We start from the raw sequence: 20,548 nt of genomic DNA, 5'->3' as shown, positions 1-20,548 counted from the left end.
GAGATGGGGGAGAGGGCAATAAATAATGCCTCGTCCTCTCTCTCTCTCTCTCTCTCTCTCTCTCTCTCTCTCTCTCTCCTCCGCTCTTTCTCTCAATTATCGTGCGCGCGCGCGGGTATACCCCTACCGATTTCGAAATTGTTTATTCCGATTGACGAGCGCCATAAAGGTGTCGTGTACTGCAACTGCGGGGGAAAAAATTTAAGGCCGCGCGTAAAAATCCGCGTAAAACACACTACGCAAGGTGCAGAGCTGCACACAAAGGCAGCTGACGTCGAAAGTGCGCGGGTGTGTTCGCATTGTGTCTTCTCTCTCTCTCTCTCTCTCTCTCGGGCGAGTCTTCTTCTTTCACCTCCTGTATACAGCAAAGGGAGAGCTACAGCTATTCTGCGCCGAGGAGCGACAGCTGTTTCCAATAGCGGTCGACGGTGTGTGAGTGCGTCTACCTGTGCGCAGCGGTTTGAAAGGAAGCGAGACAGACGATAGAGAAAGAACGCGCCGTCGACAAAGAGAAGCTCCGCAGAGCAAGATGGACGACGAGCCGCGTTTATCGCGCGGAGCGGCTGTATTTTCTCTCCTCTGTGTGCAGGAGCGAGAGAGGAGAGTCGTTTGGGGACGATTTTCCATTAGATTCGGAAATGACTTTTCTTCGGCTCTCAGAACCTTTTTCTTATCTCTCGCCGAAGAAGGAGTTTGCTCCGCTCTCCGTAATAGCGGCTGAAAGGAAAAGATAAAAAGACGACACTCGCTACAAGTCATCAGCGAAATTACAAGATAATTAAAACAGGTACATAACGAGCCAACCGTGCGGGTGGGTAGACGTATCTCTCGCTCAAGACCTGTCGTTTCGCGCGCCTCGTGTATAGGACCGCATTAGCATTTCAGGAGAGCGAGAGAAGCACGCCAAGCTCCTTACGAGCATCTCGTCTGGCCTGTGTGTATATGTATACGCGCGCGGTCATCCAACAGGTGTCCGTCGTCGAGCTCGCATGCATACATATAGGCAGACGGACTGCACACAAGAGCCCGTCAAAAATCTCTTTCTCTCCGGCGATACGTACACTCACATGCGCAGGCCAGAGAATGAGCGCAAAAGAAAGACCGCAGCGTTTATCCGTTCGCGGGCAAGTGCTCGACTTTTCTGCGGAGCTTCTCTTTCTGCTCGTGAGTCCTTTTTTCGCGTTCAGCGCGCACAGGAGAGGTGAAAGAGAGGTCCCTATGAAAGGAAGAGCCGCGCAGGAGGATGTCAAACGGAGAGCTCACGTGCATTTGCATAAGTAAATGTCGCCGTATAGTGCATCGCTCATTTGATATTCCCCTCTTGCAAATATCTCGCTCCTTTTTCGCCCGCGCGCGTGTGTGTGTGTGTGTGTGTGCGCCGCAGAAGCGCTCGCTCCGCACTTTCGCGATGATAAAGGATTGTTCGCGAGCGAATTCGTGCTCCTGACTCTGCGTCATTTTTTTCGTCGAACTATTTCATCTCCGGGAGTCTCCGATGAATTCCTCGGAAAGGAGAAAGAGAGAGAAACCCATGAAAGCCACTCGCTTTTTGCTCTCCGTCGAGGCGAGGGAAGAAGTGTGTGTAGGAAACAGTAAAGCGACAGGGATCAGGAACTTGGCTTCGTCTCTCTATTTTATAGAGCTGCTCAAAAGTACACACACGCGTGATTTCGAGTTGGCCGCGAGTGCGGGGTTTTAAAAATAAAAGCGACTTCTCGGGTCTTCTTCCACACAAGGCGCGAGCAAAACGAAATCGAACGAATCACTTCAACGTCGCTTCTTTTTTTCTATTCCTGCCGCAGCGTTCAGCGCCACAGATTCCTCTTGGGGCACTCTGCTTTTCTCACGAGCCCCAGAATGACGGCGAAACATTTTTCGGGACTGCCTCTCTCTCTCTCTCTCTCTCTCTCTCTCTCTCTCTCTCTCTCTCTCTCTCTCTCTCTCTCCCTCTCACCGAAAACTTAGTCAGCTCGGCGTAAAGCATACCAGCCTGCACAACAGCTGGCTCTCTTCTCCTCTTCTCCTTCGCTCAGCTGCGTCCTACACTCCTCGGCGTTTCCTGTGCATCAGCCACATCCTCGTGATATTCGCTGCCGGTAGCTCTCTCGTGTATTTTCCTAGGGAGAGAGAGAGAGAGAGAGAGCATATGGCAAGAGAGAGGCGCAAGTGCACCACGCAAGGAAATCTAGTCCTTGAGAGGGTACGAGGAACCCCGCGCATTCCGGGAAGCCGAAGAAGTTGATTGACGAGTCTAGGTCAGTCACCGCGTTTGAGAACTGCAGTGCTTCACTTCACGCACTCTCCTTCGCTTTACGCTGTACACCGAGAGCCACATGTCGCCGTCGTCTCTGGAAGCACTCGACGAGAGTTTGTTCGATTTCCGAGGGTGGCGAGAAAGAGAGAGAGAGAGAGAGAGAGACTCTGTTGCGCTAATTAATTAGCTCGGCAGCGTCGTTAACACGTCCGTAAATATTTTATCGCTCGTTCCCGCGGATTTTTCCCTTTGCACGTATAACGAGATTCGCATCGAGCCATGTATAGTCGTAGACGTTTACGCCGACTATTAAATTACGCGGAGAAAAATGTCGCACGTTGCACACTTCGCGGGGAGACACTTTACATCGCTCTATAGTCGGGCATAAAACTCAAGGCGCTGCGCTCAGTGAAATTATTAGCGTCTTTACACGACTATTTATTAAACTTACAAAGGACGCGTCGTGTTTAATTGAAATATATTAGTTTTTTCGAGAAGATACAGCCGGCCGACGATCGTACGTCGTATACAAGTGAATCGATCTCTTTCTCTCTCGCGCGGAGCCGAAAAGAACACTCGTACACGCGATTCTCCGGCCAATAAAGCATGATTCGGGCTAACGAGCTCTGCTCCGGTCCTACATACGAACACGCTCGTGTACACGAGATAAAAATCGCGAGAAAAGACATACTTATACACACGTACACGCGAACGGGAACGATTTCATAGGCATCGAATATAATGCGAGAGGAGGGTCGAGAGCGTGTAAATAGACGTGGCAGATGTCAAAGTTCGCGCGGGCCAAGAAACTGTGCCACGATCGTTATCCCCCGAAACCGACTGTGTGATATCCTTTGGAAAACGCGAGAAGGAAGCACGAAGAGACTCTATATAAATTTCGAGGCGAATTTTTTCGACCTTGCATTCGAGTCTCGGCTGCGAATCTAACAGCACACGTGAACGTAGAGTGTATAGTAGGGCTGCGAGAACAGAAGCAGGGATACACAGAGACGCGACGAACGCGACGATGATCATTTCTATTGAGCGAATCAATGCGATGGAAAAGTACGTCGCTGAAAGGCGGCAGTCTTTTTCTCTCGGTGCAGCTGACTCACGCTAAACTCGCGGCTGGGATTTATTCTTGCGCGCTAACCTTATTCGAATATTTTTCCACTTTCCTGTACGCACTTACAGTACAGTCGGCGACACAATGCGTCCGCGTCGATTCTATAAATGGTGCGCGAACGTTTTCGAAAATATTTCCTCGTAGTTATGTGGCGTTCGAAACTGACGAACGGAAAAGAGGAGTTTTTCGCGTCGTATGACGAGCGGCGATTTGTATGAAATAATTGCCGATGTTAATGGATGTGTCTTTTTACGACGCGTTATGCGGCCTACAGACACGCGCGACTCTCTCAGCTTGTGTGTGAAAAAACATACATAATGCATAGGCGCGAGCAGTTCGTCATGTTATATACATGTGACGACCGTTTGACCTAACCTATACGTACGAGTGTATAGCGTACCGCACACACACACACACGCCAGTGTACAAATCTATATAATCTCTAGTTTCTCCTATTTAAATATTTATCCGATAAATACGCGACCCGGAGAATTTGTAGCAATTTATTTGCAAAGGAGGACTTTAGATACAGCGAAAACGACTATTTTTTTTTCATTTTGCCCCCGATTTATGCAACGTTCAAATTATGCAACGCGGCGCACACAGTATAGAGAGGAAGCGGAAAAAGAGGGGAAATAAAATCAAAAGGGGATTCGATCCTGTCTTTTCTCTCGGTGAGACCGCAATCGCGCGCGCGGCGTTGCCAGGACAAAAATATTGATTACATCTCGCGCGTGAAGGGAATCAAAGCCTCGTATATACTAAAGCTCGCTTCACACCGTCGCCGCAGTCCCTTCCGCCGCGAGTCACCGCGCGATCGATGATCCATAATTTCTCGCGATCTTCGAAACAGACGCGATATACGGTGGAAATCAACGACGAAAATGAAATAATCCAGGCGAAGCTGAAAGTACAGAGCTCTGTGAACGCAGCCTAAGCTCTGCGGCGCGCTGCGCTTCCCTGGGAGCAGAAGCGAACGAGCCAACCGCATACACCGGCAGTAGCGCATCCGCACACGACGCCGCCTTTTTCCCTCGACGGCGCGAAAACGTTCTCTCTCTCTCTCTCTCTCTCTCTCTCTTTCGTGCGCGCCTTCCACTAGGTGAGCTTTTTACTCGCCGATGACACTCGATTGCCTCCGCGCGCGTCGCTGAGTGTCCATTTCCACGCGTATGGCTTCTACGGCACCAGCTGACTTGTGTGCGGCTACTCGCCTCTCCTGTACACCTATATACACACGCGGCGAAAATCAGCTGGTTCGAAGGTATACGTGTATACGTGGAACCCTTTTCGCAATGCGAGGAAAAGTGGTGGACTCTGCATATCAAAGGCGTAATTGTCCTCCATTGGCCCCTGTAATAGCTGATGTAATATTTATCGCGGATACGCATGGAATCCGTTATCTGTCGTATACAGGAGCTCTGTGTATGCGTTACATGCGAGCGAAAGGAGGGAAAGTACATTACTGCAGTCGCGAATTTTCGGCGGTAAGCGGCGGAAAGAGAACGAACGAGTCACGAGGATAAAAATATGATATAACCGCATTACAACAAGCACAAGGGCGAGTCGAAGACCGGTTGCAGAAGTAAACAACGACTGTATACCGAGAGCTGCAGGATCGCGAAAATTTATTTAACGATTTGCGCGCGGCTATTTATAGACTGTATACTGGCAGCGGCAGCTGCTGCCGATATCGGGGAAAATCGGCGCTCGATAATGTCGTCGTCGTCGAGGGAATGTTAAAAGAGCTGCCGTATAGCTAACGCATGTACACAGTACATGCACATATGCGAGGCTTCGCGCGCAACGAAGGTCGGTGCACCTTGTGCTCGCTACGCGTGTACGTACGTAACGTTGAAGGCTTGGCAGGACGTAGACGAAGGTATGCCAGCAGCTTGCATGTGAAGCGAGCAGCCGAGCGAATACGCCTGTGTACGTGTGTGTGTTTGTGTGTAGGGTAAAAGTACAAAGGGCAGGTGCAACTGTGCTGCCAGGCGCAAACACTCGCAAGAAGTGAGACATGTTTCTCTATGCTCTTCTCTCTGAGAGAGAAAGAGAGATAATGCATGGAGGAGCAAGAAAGCCCATATCCAATTATGAAAATTAAAGGCTCCGTCGCCTCTGCTGAAATAGACTATCTCTCTTCTTGCTTGTGTACGACGTACGTGTGACTTGGCAATCGGTAGCTCTTCTCGGTGCGGGAATGACACTGGCCTCTTGTAAATTTTCCATCTACATGCGCGATTTCAGAGACTCGTTGCGAGACCGCGGTGATTGACGTTTTACACTTTTGCAGCGTACGGCTCTCGCTATTCTCCACGATTGTAATACTCAACTTTGAAAAGTTAACAACTCCAGCAGTCCCGCGTTACGTCGACTTGCGCAAGCTCCGAAAGAATACATCACCCTCGCGCGCTGCATCAGTGCGCTGACATATAATTTCGTGTACGAAGCCCGGGCACATTACCCCGGCTAACTAGTAAATTTATAACGCGAGCATCCGTACGTATAGAAGTAGGCTGCGCCGCACTATAGCTCTATATCTCCCCCGCCCGCGCACGTGACATGAGCCGATAACCTGGCCCATAGCTCCGAGAACCCCATGTGTATATGGCTAGCTGCACAATCGTCGCTTGGTGTGTAACGGGCTCTCTCTCTCTCTCTCTCTCTCTCTCTCTCTCTCTCTCTCTCTCTCTCTCTCTCTCTATCTCTCTCTCTCGCTCGCTCGCTCGCTCGCTCTCTCCATAGTAACGACGAGGGCAGCTTGCATTATGTGCGCTGCAGCCTCCGGTGGACCGACGCGACGATATAATTAATACGCATAGGCTGTGTGCACGTGCGCGCGCGCGCGTGTGTGTGTATGGGGCAAGTAGATGCGAGGACCGTGACTTTAGGGAGAATAATTTGGCCGCGCACGAGAGTGCTGCTGCTGTTGTTTTTAGAAGAGCGCGTGTATAATGCTTGATGAGGTATTAGAGCGGAATTTATGAAATTTTGTCGAGCAGGCTGTAGCGCCGCGGAAGAGTGTCATATTCGCGAGTTATGCCGCGTCGCGTTTCCGAGTTTGTCTTCGTTATGTGTTGGAGCGCATTATTTCTCAATTTTGGCTTGTCACTTTTACAGACGTAACAAAATATCAAGAAAAACAGCTTGAATTCTCAAGCGCCGCCTTGAAATTCTCGCAAGTTGCAGCGGCATGCTCCTCGGCTGTCTCGGCGCATATTATCCGCACATCGAGCCAGCTGCACTTGCGCGTACACGCGTGTATACATAATTGCACTCGCGAGTTCTGGCAGACTCGCTCTCTCTCTCTCTCTCTCTCTCTCTCTCTCTCTCTCTCTCTCTCTCTCTCTCTCTCTCTCTCTCTCTCTCTCTCTCTCCCTTTCTCTACAGTCGCGTCGGGCGTGGACTAGGCAGTTACCTCTGCCGTGGCGGCAGCTCGCCACAGGACGTGAGCGGCTCGAGCGGTCAATGTCGTCGTCGCGCGCTGGTCATTGTCCCATCGCCACCGCCGCCGTCGACTATCTATCTCCGCAAGACTACAGCTGCTGCTCTCGAATATCGTCGTCGTCGCCGCCGCCAGAATAGCCCTGGCTCTACTTTGGGATACGTGTGCGAGAGCGAAAGGAAAGGGCTGCGGCTGTGTATGCGTCCGTGAGTGTGTGTAGAGCAAAGCGGAGCAGAAAGAGAGAGAGAGAGAGAGAGAGAGAGAGAGAGAGAGAGAGAGAGAGCGAGAGAGAGTAATGATCGCGGCCAAACGAATGAGGAGCGGACAAAGCGAGGCTCGAAAGAGGAACAATGGACGGACGAGAGTAAGAGAGCGAGAGCGAGAGGATTGTTCGAGAAGCGAGCTTTCGTTCGGTGCAATTTAGCCGCGGCTCTAGTTCGCGGTTCGCTGACGAAATCGATGGATGAATTTATTAATAGCTCGCCAAAAGCCAAGAGGAGACAGGGACTCTCTCGCAGAAGGATGAAGTCATTAGCACGTCGAGCTCGAGTGGCTTTGCGAGGCGCGCCTTGTGTTTTTCGGGCTGAAAACGACTCGTTCCAAAAATATACACCCGTGAACCTTTCATTAAACGAGCAAAACGAGCTAAAACTCGCGGAATCATTGCGAAACGATTCGCCCGCGCGCGCAGCGCAGCTTGTGCGGGCAAAAAGCGCCGATAGTGAAAGAGAGATCTCTCGCTGCATCCGATCGAAAAAGAGCACTGATGCTGATGCTGGCGCTGCTGCAGACACGCCGAGAGGAAGAAGAAGAAGAAGAAGGAGAAGCAAGCGGGAGAGAGAAAGAGAGAAGCAAAATAGACTCTGAACTTGACAAAAGCCGACCTTCGAAGCTGACATTCACTCCGCGAGCGAGCGAGCGCTCCGTTCGAACCTTTCTCTTTCTCTTTCTTCGCCTCCCCTTTCCCCCGCCTCGCCTCGTCCCCTCCTCTACCCCGAGTGTGCTCGTACAGCCGTCTCTTTCCTTCTCTTCCTGCGGAGCTCGGAGGCCTAGCTGCTCCTTGTCTATCGTCGTTTTCTGCAGGCCAACTCATGATCCTCGCGGCGGCGACGGCGGCGGCGGCGAGCGACCGGCCAACTGGACCCCGCGAGAGAGCACAAAGACCCGTCATTCCAGACCGAGACTAGCGTGTCCTTCTGCAACGCTGCTCCTTCTCTCTTCTGCTTCTTCTTCTTCTTCTTATCCTCCTCGAGACGCTGCTGCTGCTTCTTCTTGTCTTGCTGGTATACCTGCAGCAGCCTTTTCTTCGGCTCGCTTCTCGGTAGAGCCGAGATGGATACTTTTCACGGCGATGAAAGGACGGAGACATGCATGTGCGCCTGTAATGGAAGATTATGACCGCCGTGAGATATGACTTTTTTGCCGCTGCAGTGGTCGGGGCCAATTTGTCGGGGAAAATTTGAGCTTACTCGTGAAGTTTCTTGGCGCGAGCGCTGTTATTCAAGCGTCCGACTCTTATCCGACAAAATTCTGCGTCTCGCGCGAAGTATAACGGGACGTGCGCGTGCGTAAACGGTGAAATTAACAAAAGAAAGCTGAAATTAATAGGAAGATAAAAGAAGCAATTCTCGTTTCGTTCGCGTAATACCGTTTTTTCTCCGACGCTAGGGGGCGTTACCGGCGCCCGAAATACTGTAGCGCTCCTCAGGTATGATCAGCGCTGAACTCAACTCCTCAGTCTCTTGAAGTACGTTTCCAAGGCAGTGCGCAAAGTCTTTACAAAATCCATCCAGCCAGTAAAATCTGGCACGCAGGTGCAGCAGCGGCTGTAACTCTTTTTAACCGTGAGCGTGATTCCGAAGAACACCGCGCGCGGTCTATCGTTATCTCGAGGATTAATGAGTCAAAGCGAGAGCTATAGCCGAGCGCGGAGAACCAGAATCACGAGGCAGGTGCTGTTGAACGAGCGCGCGCGCGCGCGACAGTTGGCAGCTTGTGGCTGCGCGCCAGGTACTCTTTTTCCCCGGTCTCTCTCACTCTAAAATCGGCAGTACTGCCGCCGCCGAGTATAATTTCCATCCTCACGAGCTAAAACTACCGCATCAGTGTAGGTAGCCAGCGCTGTAAAAGCGTCCAGGTATATAGGTTGCCTAATGATGCTTTACCTGCTGGTAAGCACCTCTCTCTCTCTCTCGATCCCGAGATGCCTAAGCTTCTCTTGTTCCGGGCGTCCTTCTGGGACTCTAAAAGATTTGCCGTAGAGGTAGACGCGGCACGATCATTATGTGGCTCCGTTTCTCGCTACACCGCCTTTGCATACGGCGAAAATCAAGGAAGTCCCTTTTTTGCGGAGCATTATGTACGGGGGGCCTGCGCGCCGCTCTCACAATGCGCGTATGTGCGTATACCTCTCGACGGCTCTTTATTTTCTCATAGCGAGAGAGCTATTTTCTCGAGGCGCAGACGCACGAACGACTGACATTATCCTTCGTCGCGTCGGCTTTTTTCGGCGGTTCCGCGCGCAAGCTTCTCCTCTCGATCCGACCTTGTGGTATGGCGTATTTTTTATTTCACCGGCGGGCCTTCTCTTCTTCTATATCCGACGAACGAGCGACGAAAGTATAGAAGAGAAGTATCTTTCCACACTTTATTCATGTGGGAAAACGTCGAAGGCCAAAGACGCGGCCAAGGCTTTTTCGTTTCGAAGGTCAAGATCAAAATACACGCCTCAGACTATACAGTTTCGATTTTCTCTCTCTATGCCCGCATTGGAATAGAAAGTCGGTCTACTGTTCGTCGTGTATTATAATTTGCGCTTACATACACTACGCGAAAACGACGACGTAATAGATTCGTCGCGTATTTGCTCGGGCTGCTGCTGCCGCGCGTAATTAAACGAAATTGAAGCACCGTAATTCCTCCGCAGACGAAGCTTTGAAGAATCCCCAAAAAGCGCGCTCCGTTGTGGCGAAAAAAAATGGGAAAATTACATCGGGCCTGAATATCGCGTATAGAAATTCGTAATCCGCCGTCGTATATACGGCGTCGCGGATTTAATCTGGCAAGCGCTGCAGCGTAGACGAAGTGATTACGCCGTAATATCGCACAAGATGACAGTATAGTGTCCTGAGCGAGAGCTGCTGCAGAGGAAGCCCGAAAATAATTAAATCCCCTGTGTGTGCAGACGCGCGGCAATCGGAAATCCCAATTACAACGGTACAGCCTTTTTCCCCCTCTCGCGCTTCTTTTTTTATTAATTATTATTTTCAACGTTTTTAATCGGCGCGTGGGATTACACGCTCTCGCGGCGAGCTTATACCAACGGCGCACGTATATTCAAATCGGATGTGTGTCTCGCGGATTCGATTCCCGGGACGCGATACGAGCTATAGGCCGTACACACGGTAGGAGGGAAAAAATGAAATCGCGGGGACCTTTCAATCGATTAAATCGAACTAGTGCCTCGCGGCTAGCGTTTGTTCATATGGCCGGGGCCATTTGCATACAATACGAGAGCAGCAAGGATGTCTCCGGTGTCTTTTGTCTTTTCTCTCTCTCTACCGTTTTCACCGTACACAGTCGTGTGTGTATTCTAATAGCTGACCGCGCAGATCGATCTCTATCCGAGCGGTTCGCAATCGGAGCACACGGAGAGGATGAAGTTGTTTTTATACCCGGCTCTTTTTTCTCTCTGTATCTCCGCCGCGTGTGCGTTCGGGACGTATCCGTTGAAAGAGACATGATCGATGGAAAAATAGAGAGAGAGTGTATACCCCTTTTCGGAAAGCGAACGATATTTTTCGAGCTTGCCCCAAAGCAAACGTATCGGATTCGTCATGGGGTCCGTTGAAGAAGCCTCTCTCGTGTGATATAGAAAATATCAGCGCGCCCCACTGCGCACTCTCTTGAATGCATCAGCTGCGCTCGGCGCGCGCTGCGAATCCAGCAGCCAAAAGGTAGAGAGATATTTCGAGAAGGAGAGAGGGATCGACGAGAGAGATAGAGAAGATGATCGGAGCAGAGCAGCGCTACTCGCGGGGACGAGTTTCGAGGCCTTCCAGATACACACACTGCAGACATAGGGGTTAACGATCAATCTCTCCGTCCCTTTTCCTCCGTGGCTCTGTATCTGTTCGCCGGGGCCCGCAGCGCTGTTCTTCTTCTCCTTCTTCTTCTTCTTCTTCTTCTTCGTCTTCTTCTTCTTCCCGGTCTTCATTATTTTCAGCGCTTCTCTCTCTTTCTCTCGTAGCGGGAAAGAGAGCTGCGATGCGGCGCGGTGCATCGCGCCAGGTAAGCATTTAGGAGCTTCGTCTTTCTATCTCTCTCTCTTGGGTCGTGGATTCAGGTGCCCGTTTCTCTCTCTCTCTCTCTCTCTCTCTCTCTCTCTCTCTCAGTCTGCTCGATCCCTTGCAATAAGCCTCGGGGCTATAGCGACGGCGGCAGCGTTCCGCCCGGAACCCGCCTGAATTCCCAAGCCAACCTCTCACGAAACTTGCCTTGGCGCTCGCGCGCCGCTCTGTGTCGTATAGTGTGTTGGTAGGTATACACACAGGATCGTCTCTTTCTACCTACCGACTCGGCTTCTACACGTTTCGGGGCACGCTACGCTGGAAAATTTTTTTACGATTTATTTTTCCATCCTCGCCTTTTTTCTCTCCCGCTCGCTGATGAGCCGCTGTTAGCTCTCCCTCTCCCTCTCTCTGGGGAAACGCAGTAAAAAATGGTTCTGGAGCTGCCGGGGTGAGGTGCGCGCGCGCGAGCGCAGGATTTTTATCATTTTATTAAATTCGTGCCAACGGCGTAGTGCGTGGCGGGCTGTTGGATAGTAAAAGTTTATTTTCGGCCTTCGAATGCCCAGACCCGGGCTCGCATTTTCTCCGAACCTTTTTTTTGTACATAATACTATGTTGAATTTGTGAAATTCTCGCTGACGTTTTCTCTTTTTGTTGCAGGTAAGGAACCGATCAGACGAGATACGACGGTAGAGGACGAATTCCCCCGGATGAGGTAACGCGTTGTGATCGAGCTGCATCGGCGAAAAATCGAATTAAAGTAAGCTGTACGAGCTCGAGAGCTATCGCATTTTTAATCAAGTGCCAGCTCCTTTGGCCGGCAAGAAAAACAAATTTTAATTACAACAGACGGGGACATTTTCTTGAGCGAATTTCATTTAATTATCGCGCGACGGCGTAATCGCCATCCATTGGATTATGAATTTTCTCTCATAACGCCGCGTGCATAGCCCCCAAGAACCTATGACGCCTTTGATCATGGCTTAATGCCCCCGTTTTTTTGCTCAGCTCTCTCCCTCCGTCTCTCATACGAAAATTTTAATTTTCCACTTAATTGGCCGGCCGCTAATCAAAACTGTTCGCTCCTGCGTTTTTCCTCTTCTATTATACGTACGTTTCGCAATCAAAGCTTTCTTTTCGAGAACATCGAATAAAAGCTCGCTTAGTCTCTTGCCAACCGAAAATTACCATAGGACGTCAAAATATTACAAATACCAGCATCGCAAGACGGCCAACATACCCCGAACCCGACTGCGTATACTTCTGAATGCCGCTGGTCGTGGCGACAGGGCTCCTCTCTCTCTCTCTCTCTCTCTCTCTCTCTCTCTCTCTCTCTCTCTCTCTCTCTCTCTCTCTCTCTCTCGAAGCAAGCAGCTCCGCAACGGCAGCCACGCCGCGCGAGCTGGTTGGCTCGGTCCTTTCACCTTTTCCCTTCACCGTCCGCGCATTTGTCATTCCATTTAGTCCCAAGCTCTCGGGCTCGCCGGCGTCGTCGTCGACTTCCTTTTACCTGGGGGCTCGGACCCGCGGTCCTAAAAGGGCCTCTCTCGATGCCGTCTGGCTGCGGCGTGCACACAGCCACCAGTAGTACCTGCGCGCGCTTGGCCTTCGAGCCGAGAGCGACGAGAAGGTTTTTACTATGATATACGAGAAAGGGACTATATGGGATATTTCGTTGCTCTCCCGTCTTCCAGCAACGGGGAAATTTCACGCCTGCGGGAAATAATATTGCGACAGTTTTTTATGCAATATTCCTCGCTCGCACTGAAATAATATTACGGCTTCTTCTTTCTCAACATTCGCTATGCGCGCGCTCGTGTAAAATAAGTTTGAAGGTCCCTCATCGTAAAATAAATACACAGCTGAGTGGCGAGCTCGCGAGAGAGTCTCTACGAAGAGAAAAGGAGCAGTAGCGCATTACGATTTCGTAATTCTCTCTGTCTCGCTGGGCTGTTATTAAAACGAAAAGGTCACGATCCGGCGGGAAAAAATAACGTTTTAAAGAATCGGCGGGCTCCGCGTTTTTTTTCGCTCGCGCGCAGAAAGAGAGCCTTTTGAAATATCATTATACATGCGAGCTTGGCGGGGCGAGTTTGCCAAGCTCGGGCATTGAAAAATAAATCGAAAAGAGTACACAGAGAAGCTGCAATAGCGAACGGCGCGTGGCGATATTAAATCCCCGGCTCTCGCGCATATCGAGCCTCGGCGAGTCTGTCACGTCATCACTCGTACACTTTTCTGGGATTAATTCGACGTCGAAGCGATATCGGCTGGACCATAGAGAGAGAGAGAGAGAGAGAGAGAGAGAGAGAGAGAGAGCGAGAGAGAGAGAGAGAGAGAGAGAGAGCGGGAGAGCGTCAGCGAGACACACAGACAGACAGATAGGCAGACGAGTAGGGGTCCATCAAAACCCGAGGGTAGTCGTCGTCGCATCCTCCCCAATCCGTCCGTCCCTGCCCTTTCTGCCCCGTACACTCTGCGCGCTGCTGCTGCTGCTGCAGCCTCCCCATCGTCACTGCTACTGCGCTGTTCTGCCATTAAATCGTCCCGTCTCGCTCTGGCACACGGGTTTGCACTATATACGCGTACACGACGACGCTCAACGAGCACCAATGGCTGTACGACGCGACGCGCGGGCGCACGAAAAAAAACGCGCCTCCGCACACGACGAGAGAGGGGTTTCGAGGTTTTTGCGCGACGAAGAGAAATAAACTAAGAGAGAGAAATCGAGTTTCAACACTGTATCGATCGATGACAGTTGGGCCTTTAAACAGCGCGCGACACATGTTCCATTAACGCTATTAGCTGCGGCTATGGGAAATTTGGAAACGCGCGCGCTCTCCCTCTCCAGCTTTTCTGCGCGCAATCGAAAAGGCATCATCGAGCGGCGCTATACTGACGCTTGTGCAGCGCAGAACGAGAGTGAATTCGAAAAAGGAGGATTTTCGTGCAGTGTTGCCTGCGCCCCTATATGTGTGTTAGTGAGAGCAGCACAAAACATGGCGGCGTTGTTGGCCTACCCCGCTGAGAACCGCATCACGCGCACACACACACCGGCAGACCTACGCACAGCCCTGTATATCTATACACGGCAGACTTGCGCTCGATGCCTGTCTGTCCGTCTGCTGCTGCTGCTGCTGCTGCTGCTGCTGCTGCTGTTCTGCAGCCATGGGCGATAGGGAAGATAGCGCAGCGACGTACCCGCTTCTCTCGGAGGCCCCCCGCAGCACGCAAGCTCCGATATTATTTTCGGAGCAGTCGCGCTGGTGGCAAAGCTCGCGAAGTGGATCGTCGGAAAAATCTCGCTCGAACGAGCCGCGATGAAAAATCATGCGCGGCGATGGGGAAAAAGCCCGTGGAGTGAGAGAGGAAATCCTCGCGGACAAAAATTGACTCGGCGTAATCCGTTTAGAGCGACGACTGGGCTGCCGGGATGAAAACGCACTCTCTCTCTCTCTCCCCTCGAACAACAAGAGAAACGGGGAGAGGAAGTGTGTAGCGTGCGAAAAAGAGCGAAAAAAGCTCAGGGGTTCGCAGTCGAGCGCGAGGGGAACCACGGCGCTAATAGTACGGCCCTGCAGCCGCGGTATGTGTGTGTGTGTGTGTGTGTGTGTGTGCGCGTGTACAGCCAGCGACTAGCGAGCGTTGCGTTGCCAGAGCCCCCACCATGCACGAGAGAGCCAGAGAGCTCGGCTCGAGCCGTTCTGCGCGCGCGTCGATGCGCCTGGCAGAGCTCAGTCTCTCCTCGGCCGTCGGTGGGGCGGCGTCGCTGCTCGCTCGAACCTCATCTCTATGGACTTTTAAGCCGTTCGCCCGTTATACATAGCTCGCAGCAACAGTGATACTAGCTAGTATAGAAAAAAGAGCCAAGTACGCGAATAGTATATCGATAGTAATAGTAGTTAGTTCGTAATAATACGTATATAAAGTGTTGCCAGTGGTGCGAATGTCGCGGTGCGCGCGGGATTGACACAGAGCGAGAGAGAGAGAGAGAGAGAGAGAGAGGGTGGGTGTGAGAGAGAGAGAGAGAGAGAGAGAGAGAGAGAGAGAGAGACAAGAGACGTTGGAGGGATCTCATCCACGACGGACCCCGCGGGCCGAGTAAGACGTAGCGCCCGCACAGGGGCGCAGCAGCATCCAGCGGTGGAAGCAGCAGCTCCAGGGGCGTCGGTTGCGTCCGACGCTACAGCAAGCAACGCCAGTACGAGCAGGCGACGCGGCAGCAGTGGCTGCGCCGTCGCCAGACGAGTAACGAGCTCATCCTCGTCGTCGTCGTCGTCGTCGTCGGCTGTTGTGGCTGCTGCGGCTGCAGCTGCCGGCGAGGAGGCGGCCGCCGCTAAAATCAACAAAATTACGGGAAAACGCCAGTGTTGTGTGCGCAAGTGCAATATTCTCAGGAGGAAGAAATTGCCCGCGAATAAGTTGAAGAAAAATTGTGCGTTAGTTGGATACGTCGTACGCGATATGGATTGGTCGGTGAAGGCGCGACGAGCGTAAGTTCTTATCATCAATTATGCCTAGGTACTTGCAGCCTTATTACCTTGACAAATTTACACTCACCCAACACACAAAATCCACACATCGGTGCATCGGCTGTACTCGCGACGCGCTGACTTCCATACAACGCACGCACACACACGTGAGAGCGGAGTAGACGCCCCCACCCAGCCACCCCCGTGAGCGGAGAGTAGTCCTCTTATCGCCGCGTCTCTCCCCCCCCCCCCACCTGGCTAAGCACGCGAGTGAGTTACGTCTATCTCTCTCGCTCGCTCGCGGTCCTCCTCCGCGCGCGCGATGCAGCTTATGTAACTGCACGCGCGCGGCCCGAGTTTGCAGTCCGCGCGCGTTTTCCTCCGCTGTGCGCACGCGTCTATATGCGGTGTGGAAGGAGTTTCGCGCGCAGAGGGATAAGGATTATAACCCGAGTGTACTGTTTTTCGCAGGGGAAAATGCGCCAAGACTGCCAACGACTTCGGTTTTTACGCTCGCGAATCCGCCGACTCGGAGTGTCAGTCCGATGGGTTCAGCTTGGATAGCGTTCGCATCGGTAAACGCAGGAGGTAAACACCATAAAAGACATTATCTCTTCTCTCTCTCTCTCTCTCTCTCTCTTCCTCTCTGTTTCTCGCTCGACGCTTTGTCTGTATTGTGTCTCCTCTCTCTCTCTCTCTCTCTCTCTCTCTCTCTCTCTCTCTCTCTCTCTCTCTCTCTCTCTCTCTCTCTCTCTCTCTCTCTCTGTCTTTCATTAATATCAAGAGGCCTTCCTATCTCTGTGAGCTCTTCGTTAAAAATTTAGATCGCACGTCCGCCAGAGTGAGGGTAGAGAGTTGGTTGTGCCTCGTTCCCGCACGGATGCTGGCCTTCACTCGTTTAGGGCTCGCGGAGCGAGGTTGTAGAACGACTTACCTAACAATGTTAAACGGTTGCCCTCGCTAAGTGCGTTCAAGACGGTGATGCGTTGATTTGTCTCCACTTCTACTTTGTGCGATCATTGATCATCGACCACTATTACTGCCTATTTTTATATTTGTTGCGTGAACTTGTACATTTATTGACGTGCGTGTTCTTTGTATTGATGATTATTTATGAAGACTTGTGATTAATGGCACTCTCAATGTTCCTGCGTTTATACTATTTTGTAATTCACAAATAAATTTATATCTATCTATCTATCTATCTATCTATCTATCTATCTATCTATCTATCTATCACACCGAGCAAAGCACCGCTCCGACCGCGTGCTCCGAAATTTTCGAAAATTCTCCGAGACAACCCTCGGAGCCTCACACGCATGCGCCGGCGCATAAATTACGGGAGACCTCCCTCCGCGTATCGCTTTCAACTCTTGTACTCTACACAGACACATATACACACACACACAGGAGAAGCCTCGTCGCTGCTGCAGCGCGCAAGGGGAGAGCTGAGGCGCGGTGGAAAAAAAGAGAGAAGGCGGGCAGGAGGGAACATGTGGCGTGCATGCGGCTTACACAGCACGCGAGGAGAGCCGGAAAGCTGTGTGCTCTATACGTGCATGCACCATACACACATCAGCCGAGGAGGTTGATCACTTTGTGGAACGGATGCGTCGAACGCTTGTTTCCGCGCGTAGCTATACGCCGTCTCCAGGCGTTCCGTGAACTCCCTCGCGAGTTTTTCAGTGACTCTGTGTGCGCGTGTGTGCATAAGTGAATTAAATGCCAGCTCGAGGACTTTAAATCATGTACGAAAATTTCCACGACGATCGAACGCAAGGGGGGCAGCTGCCGGAGCGTGTGTGTCGGCCCCCTTTGAAATACGAAATTAACGGCTTATCGCCATAGTAGCGGCTATGGCCGCAGCAAACGGGCCCGCGGAATTAGAGGGAAAAACGTGAGGATTCGTATCGATCTTTCGGCGGCGGCGCTGCTCTATACAAACACTACGGCAGCGGCACTTATCGCCGAGCGTGTCTCGTGGGAAATTCACGCGCAGCTGCCGCTGCAGGAGTCACCACAGAAAAGACGCTCTCGTGAATGGACCTATTAGAGTGAAAGAGACCCATTGCTCTCCTGCGCACACGTGATGAAAAAAAGCTCTCACATCAGGGCTGCTGCTATACGCACGCGTCGCTCAGATATACGTATATCATTTCGCTCGAGCGGAAACGAGTCGACGCGTGCAAGTACAATCGAACCGCGAGTTTTCGGCGAGGTCGTGTGTTTGTGCCGCAAGAAACACACTTGTCTTGATCGCCGACGAGACGTCGTCGCGGGAGAGCCGCGATGCCGAACAGCGATCGATCGATTCGATTAATCCCTCTTTGCCGAGTGCCGCGAGTAATTACCGGCGCACGAAGCCACCTCTCTCTCGCGCGCGCGTGTGTGTGTGCATACGTGCGATAGTTCGGCTGTGTATACATAACGAATGGGAACGCTTGGGCAATATTTTTCGCATGGCACCGCGGACTGCTTCGTGACTGCGAGGAAAAAATCCGCAAGCGCATGCACGACTCCTGTTCTGCGCGCTTTTTTTTCTCTTCGCGTTACTCAACTTTTACCGTTGCCGAAAAGTCGCTATACGTCAATTATACAATTCTCTGTATTGGAGCGAGTTTTTTCTCTCTTTTACTCTCGCGATGTCTGCAGCCTTGGCTCTATATTAAAATGAGTTAGAAGAGCGAACGCGAGCGCTCCATTGTTTGACTGTTGGCGAACATCTGTCGTCGCGCTCAGACTGTAGTAAAAAGCCAGACTCTGTGTGTCTGCGTGTGAGTGTGACAGCTGCGAGCCTTTAGCCTTTCTAATGCCAATGTGTGTGTGTGTGTAAAACACTCGCCAAACGTTTTTTACGTTTTTTCGTATTACTCATTATCGCGCTCGTATTATGAACAGCTCGTGCGCTATCCGGAAACGACTATAAGCCCTCATTCTTTTTCCTCTATAAAGATACAGACGCTATAGCCGCGATACACGCTTTTGGAAAAAATCCGCCGCGAGTGCGATGAACAATTTATACGAAAATCACGAAGATAACCGGTGTGTATACAAATTTTTCGCCGGAGTTATTGATTTTTCCCTCTCACAACAAGCCGTCAGAGCGATAAAATCGAGTTATCCCCCTATCCGTCCGCTTCCACTCTTTTTCGTCGTCTATCTGCAGCGCTCGCGCTATCGACCGAGGCATCGCTGATGCGTTTTTTTTTCTGCTCTCTCCAAGCCCACCTCTTTTTTCCCGGTGTATCTTTGAGCGACCTCGTCTTCGTCTATCCCGAGAACGAATCGATGATTAAAACGTACTCGACGGAAATCGTCATCACCGCGCGACGTTTCATCTTCCACCATGAAAATCCATAGACTCTCGCTCGCACAGGGATTGAGTTATATCAAAGACACCGAGAGGGAATCTCTCACGGCGACCCGAAGCCACCAATTAATAAAAAAGTACACGCCGAGTAACGACGATCCAACGATCGAGTGGCCGCCTCTCTCGCGATCAGGGTGTAACGACCTCCACCTTGGTTTAAGTGCTCTGCGCGCGCAGTGGCGTGTCGATATGAGCGAGTGGCCCTGCGTCTATAGACACATACACACATACACTCATCGGTGGGTGGAGAAGGAGGCTGACCGTGACCGGAAGCCGCAGCAGCCGGAACTGCGTACTGCTCCGCGAAATTTTCGAGACGCCGCTCGAGGCGAGCGAGCGCAGTCCGTCAGCGTGTCTGAGCGATGGAATGTGTGCTAGTCCTATTAGGCCGTTCTAATAGTGCGGAAAGTACTTGTCTTACCATCACTACGCGGATCGAGTTTCCGAGTTTGCACTTGTCGTGCGTTCCGTCCTTTTTTTTCGTGAGACGGTTCGTACATTAATATCTGTCAAAGGGCGAGTGCGTGCACGCATGCACGGTCGAGCTGCTTTTTGAAAATTGCAGAAGGGGGCCAGCTATTATCGTCTTCGAAATTTCCCAAGAGTCTTCTTTCCCCCTCGGAAGATGTGCGCGCATATGCATTCGAAATCCGCTTGCGAAAGAGAGAGGGATATAGAGAGAGAGAGAGAGAGAGAGAGAGAGAGAGAGAGAGAGAATGAGAGAGACGGTAGGTCAGTCTCTAACCAGTCGCTCTCATTCCTACGCATTAGCGAGGACGTGAGAATAACGAAAATAATCCAAGAGAGCTCTGGTGTATGCGGAGCGAGGGAGCTTTTATGAAACTCGTCGCGAGCGCGCGCGCCGTGTGTGTCCACCCAGGGCCGTGCCGATCGTGCGCTTTTCCCAGGGGGCCGTCTCGCGAGCGGCGAAAGAGGAGAAGAGAGAGAAGAGAGAGAGAGAGAAAGAGAGAGAGAGAAGCAGTGACCCTTGGCGGGGTTTAAGGCCTTTGTCGGAGTATATATACAGTGGACGAAACCGTCGAGAGCGAGCGAGCCTCTGCCCGGTGCACAACTGGTTTTCTCGAGGGCCGTTCGCTTCGAAATTCCAGACAAAGTATCGGGCAGGATGTTGGCGGCTGCTTCTCCTCTCGTCCGTCTCCTTTCTCTCTCGCTCCTCCTTTTCCCCTTATCTCTCACTTCATCGTCTTCTTCGCTGCTTCTTGCTTTCCTTGTTTTCCCTCGGCTCTCCACTCCCTGCGCGCAGCTATACGCCGCTCCTTTTTTACTCTCGTCCTGCGCGCACGGCGCGTATAACGCGATTTTTCACTTCTCCTGCAGCAGCAGTATCGCACGCATCCTCGCACGCGAGGGAGAGACCGCGAAAATACGCCGCATCAACGTCTTGAAATACATATCCGAGAGCTGGAGATATGAGTGTTTTCTCACACGCTGCTTCCCCGCAGTAATTTTACACCCTTTCCGACTATGCAGCACACACGCCTCTGTGTAAGCTTATGAAATACCACTTCGAAATCATTGGCGGATTATTTATCCGCCGCGTTTCTTCATTCCGTTGGGACCGAAAT

General features: G+C 51.6%; 1 protein-coding gene across 7 annotated transcripts in view; it reads left to right on the top strand.

Annotated features, from left to right (window-relative positions):
• Window positions 1–20,548, top strand: part of LOC100122759 (protein gustavus) — a 289,744-nt gene that overhangs the window by 234,808 nt on the left and 34,388 nt on the right. The window contains exons 1-2 of one of the 7 annotated variants that reach the window (XM_031923240.2): window positions 14,808–15,613; window positions 16,064–16,180. The exons of 2 other annotated variants lie outside the window; for them this stretch is intronic. In XM_031923240.2, coding sequence (XP_031779100.1) covers window positions 15,585–15,613; window positions 16,064–16,180 — 146 coding nt within the window. In that variant the 5' untranslated portion in view covers window positions 14,808–15,584. Of the gene's footprint in view, window positions 1–14,807; window positions 15,642–16,063; window positions 16,181–20,548 lie in introns of those variants that run through there. 4 more of the 7 variants (XM_031923241.2, XM_031923238.2, XM_031923243.2 and 1 more) reach the window with 4 other exon arrangements.

The sequence above is a fragment of the Nasonia vitripennis genome, chromosome 2 (assembly GCF_009193385.2).
Source record: "Nasonia vitripennis strain AsymCx chromosome 2, Nvit_psr_1.1, whole genome shotgun sequence".
In the NCBI taxonomy this organism is placed as follows: Eukaryota; Metazoa; Arthropoda; class Insecta; order Hymenoptera; family Pteromalidae; genus Nasonia; species Nasonia vitripennis.
This window is presented reverse-complemented; position numbering and strand designations above follow the sequence as displayed.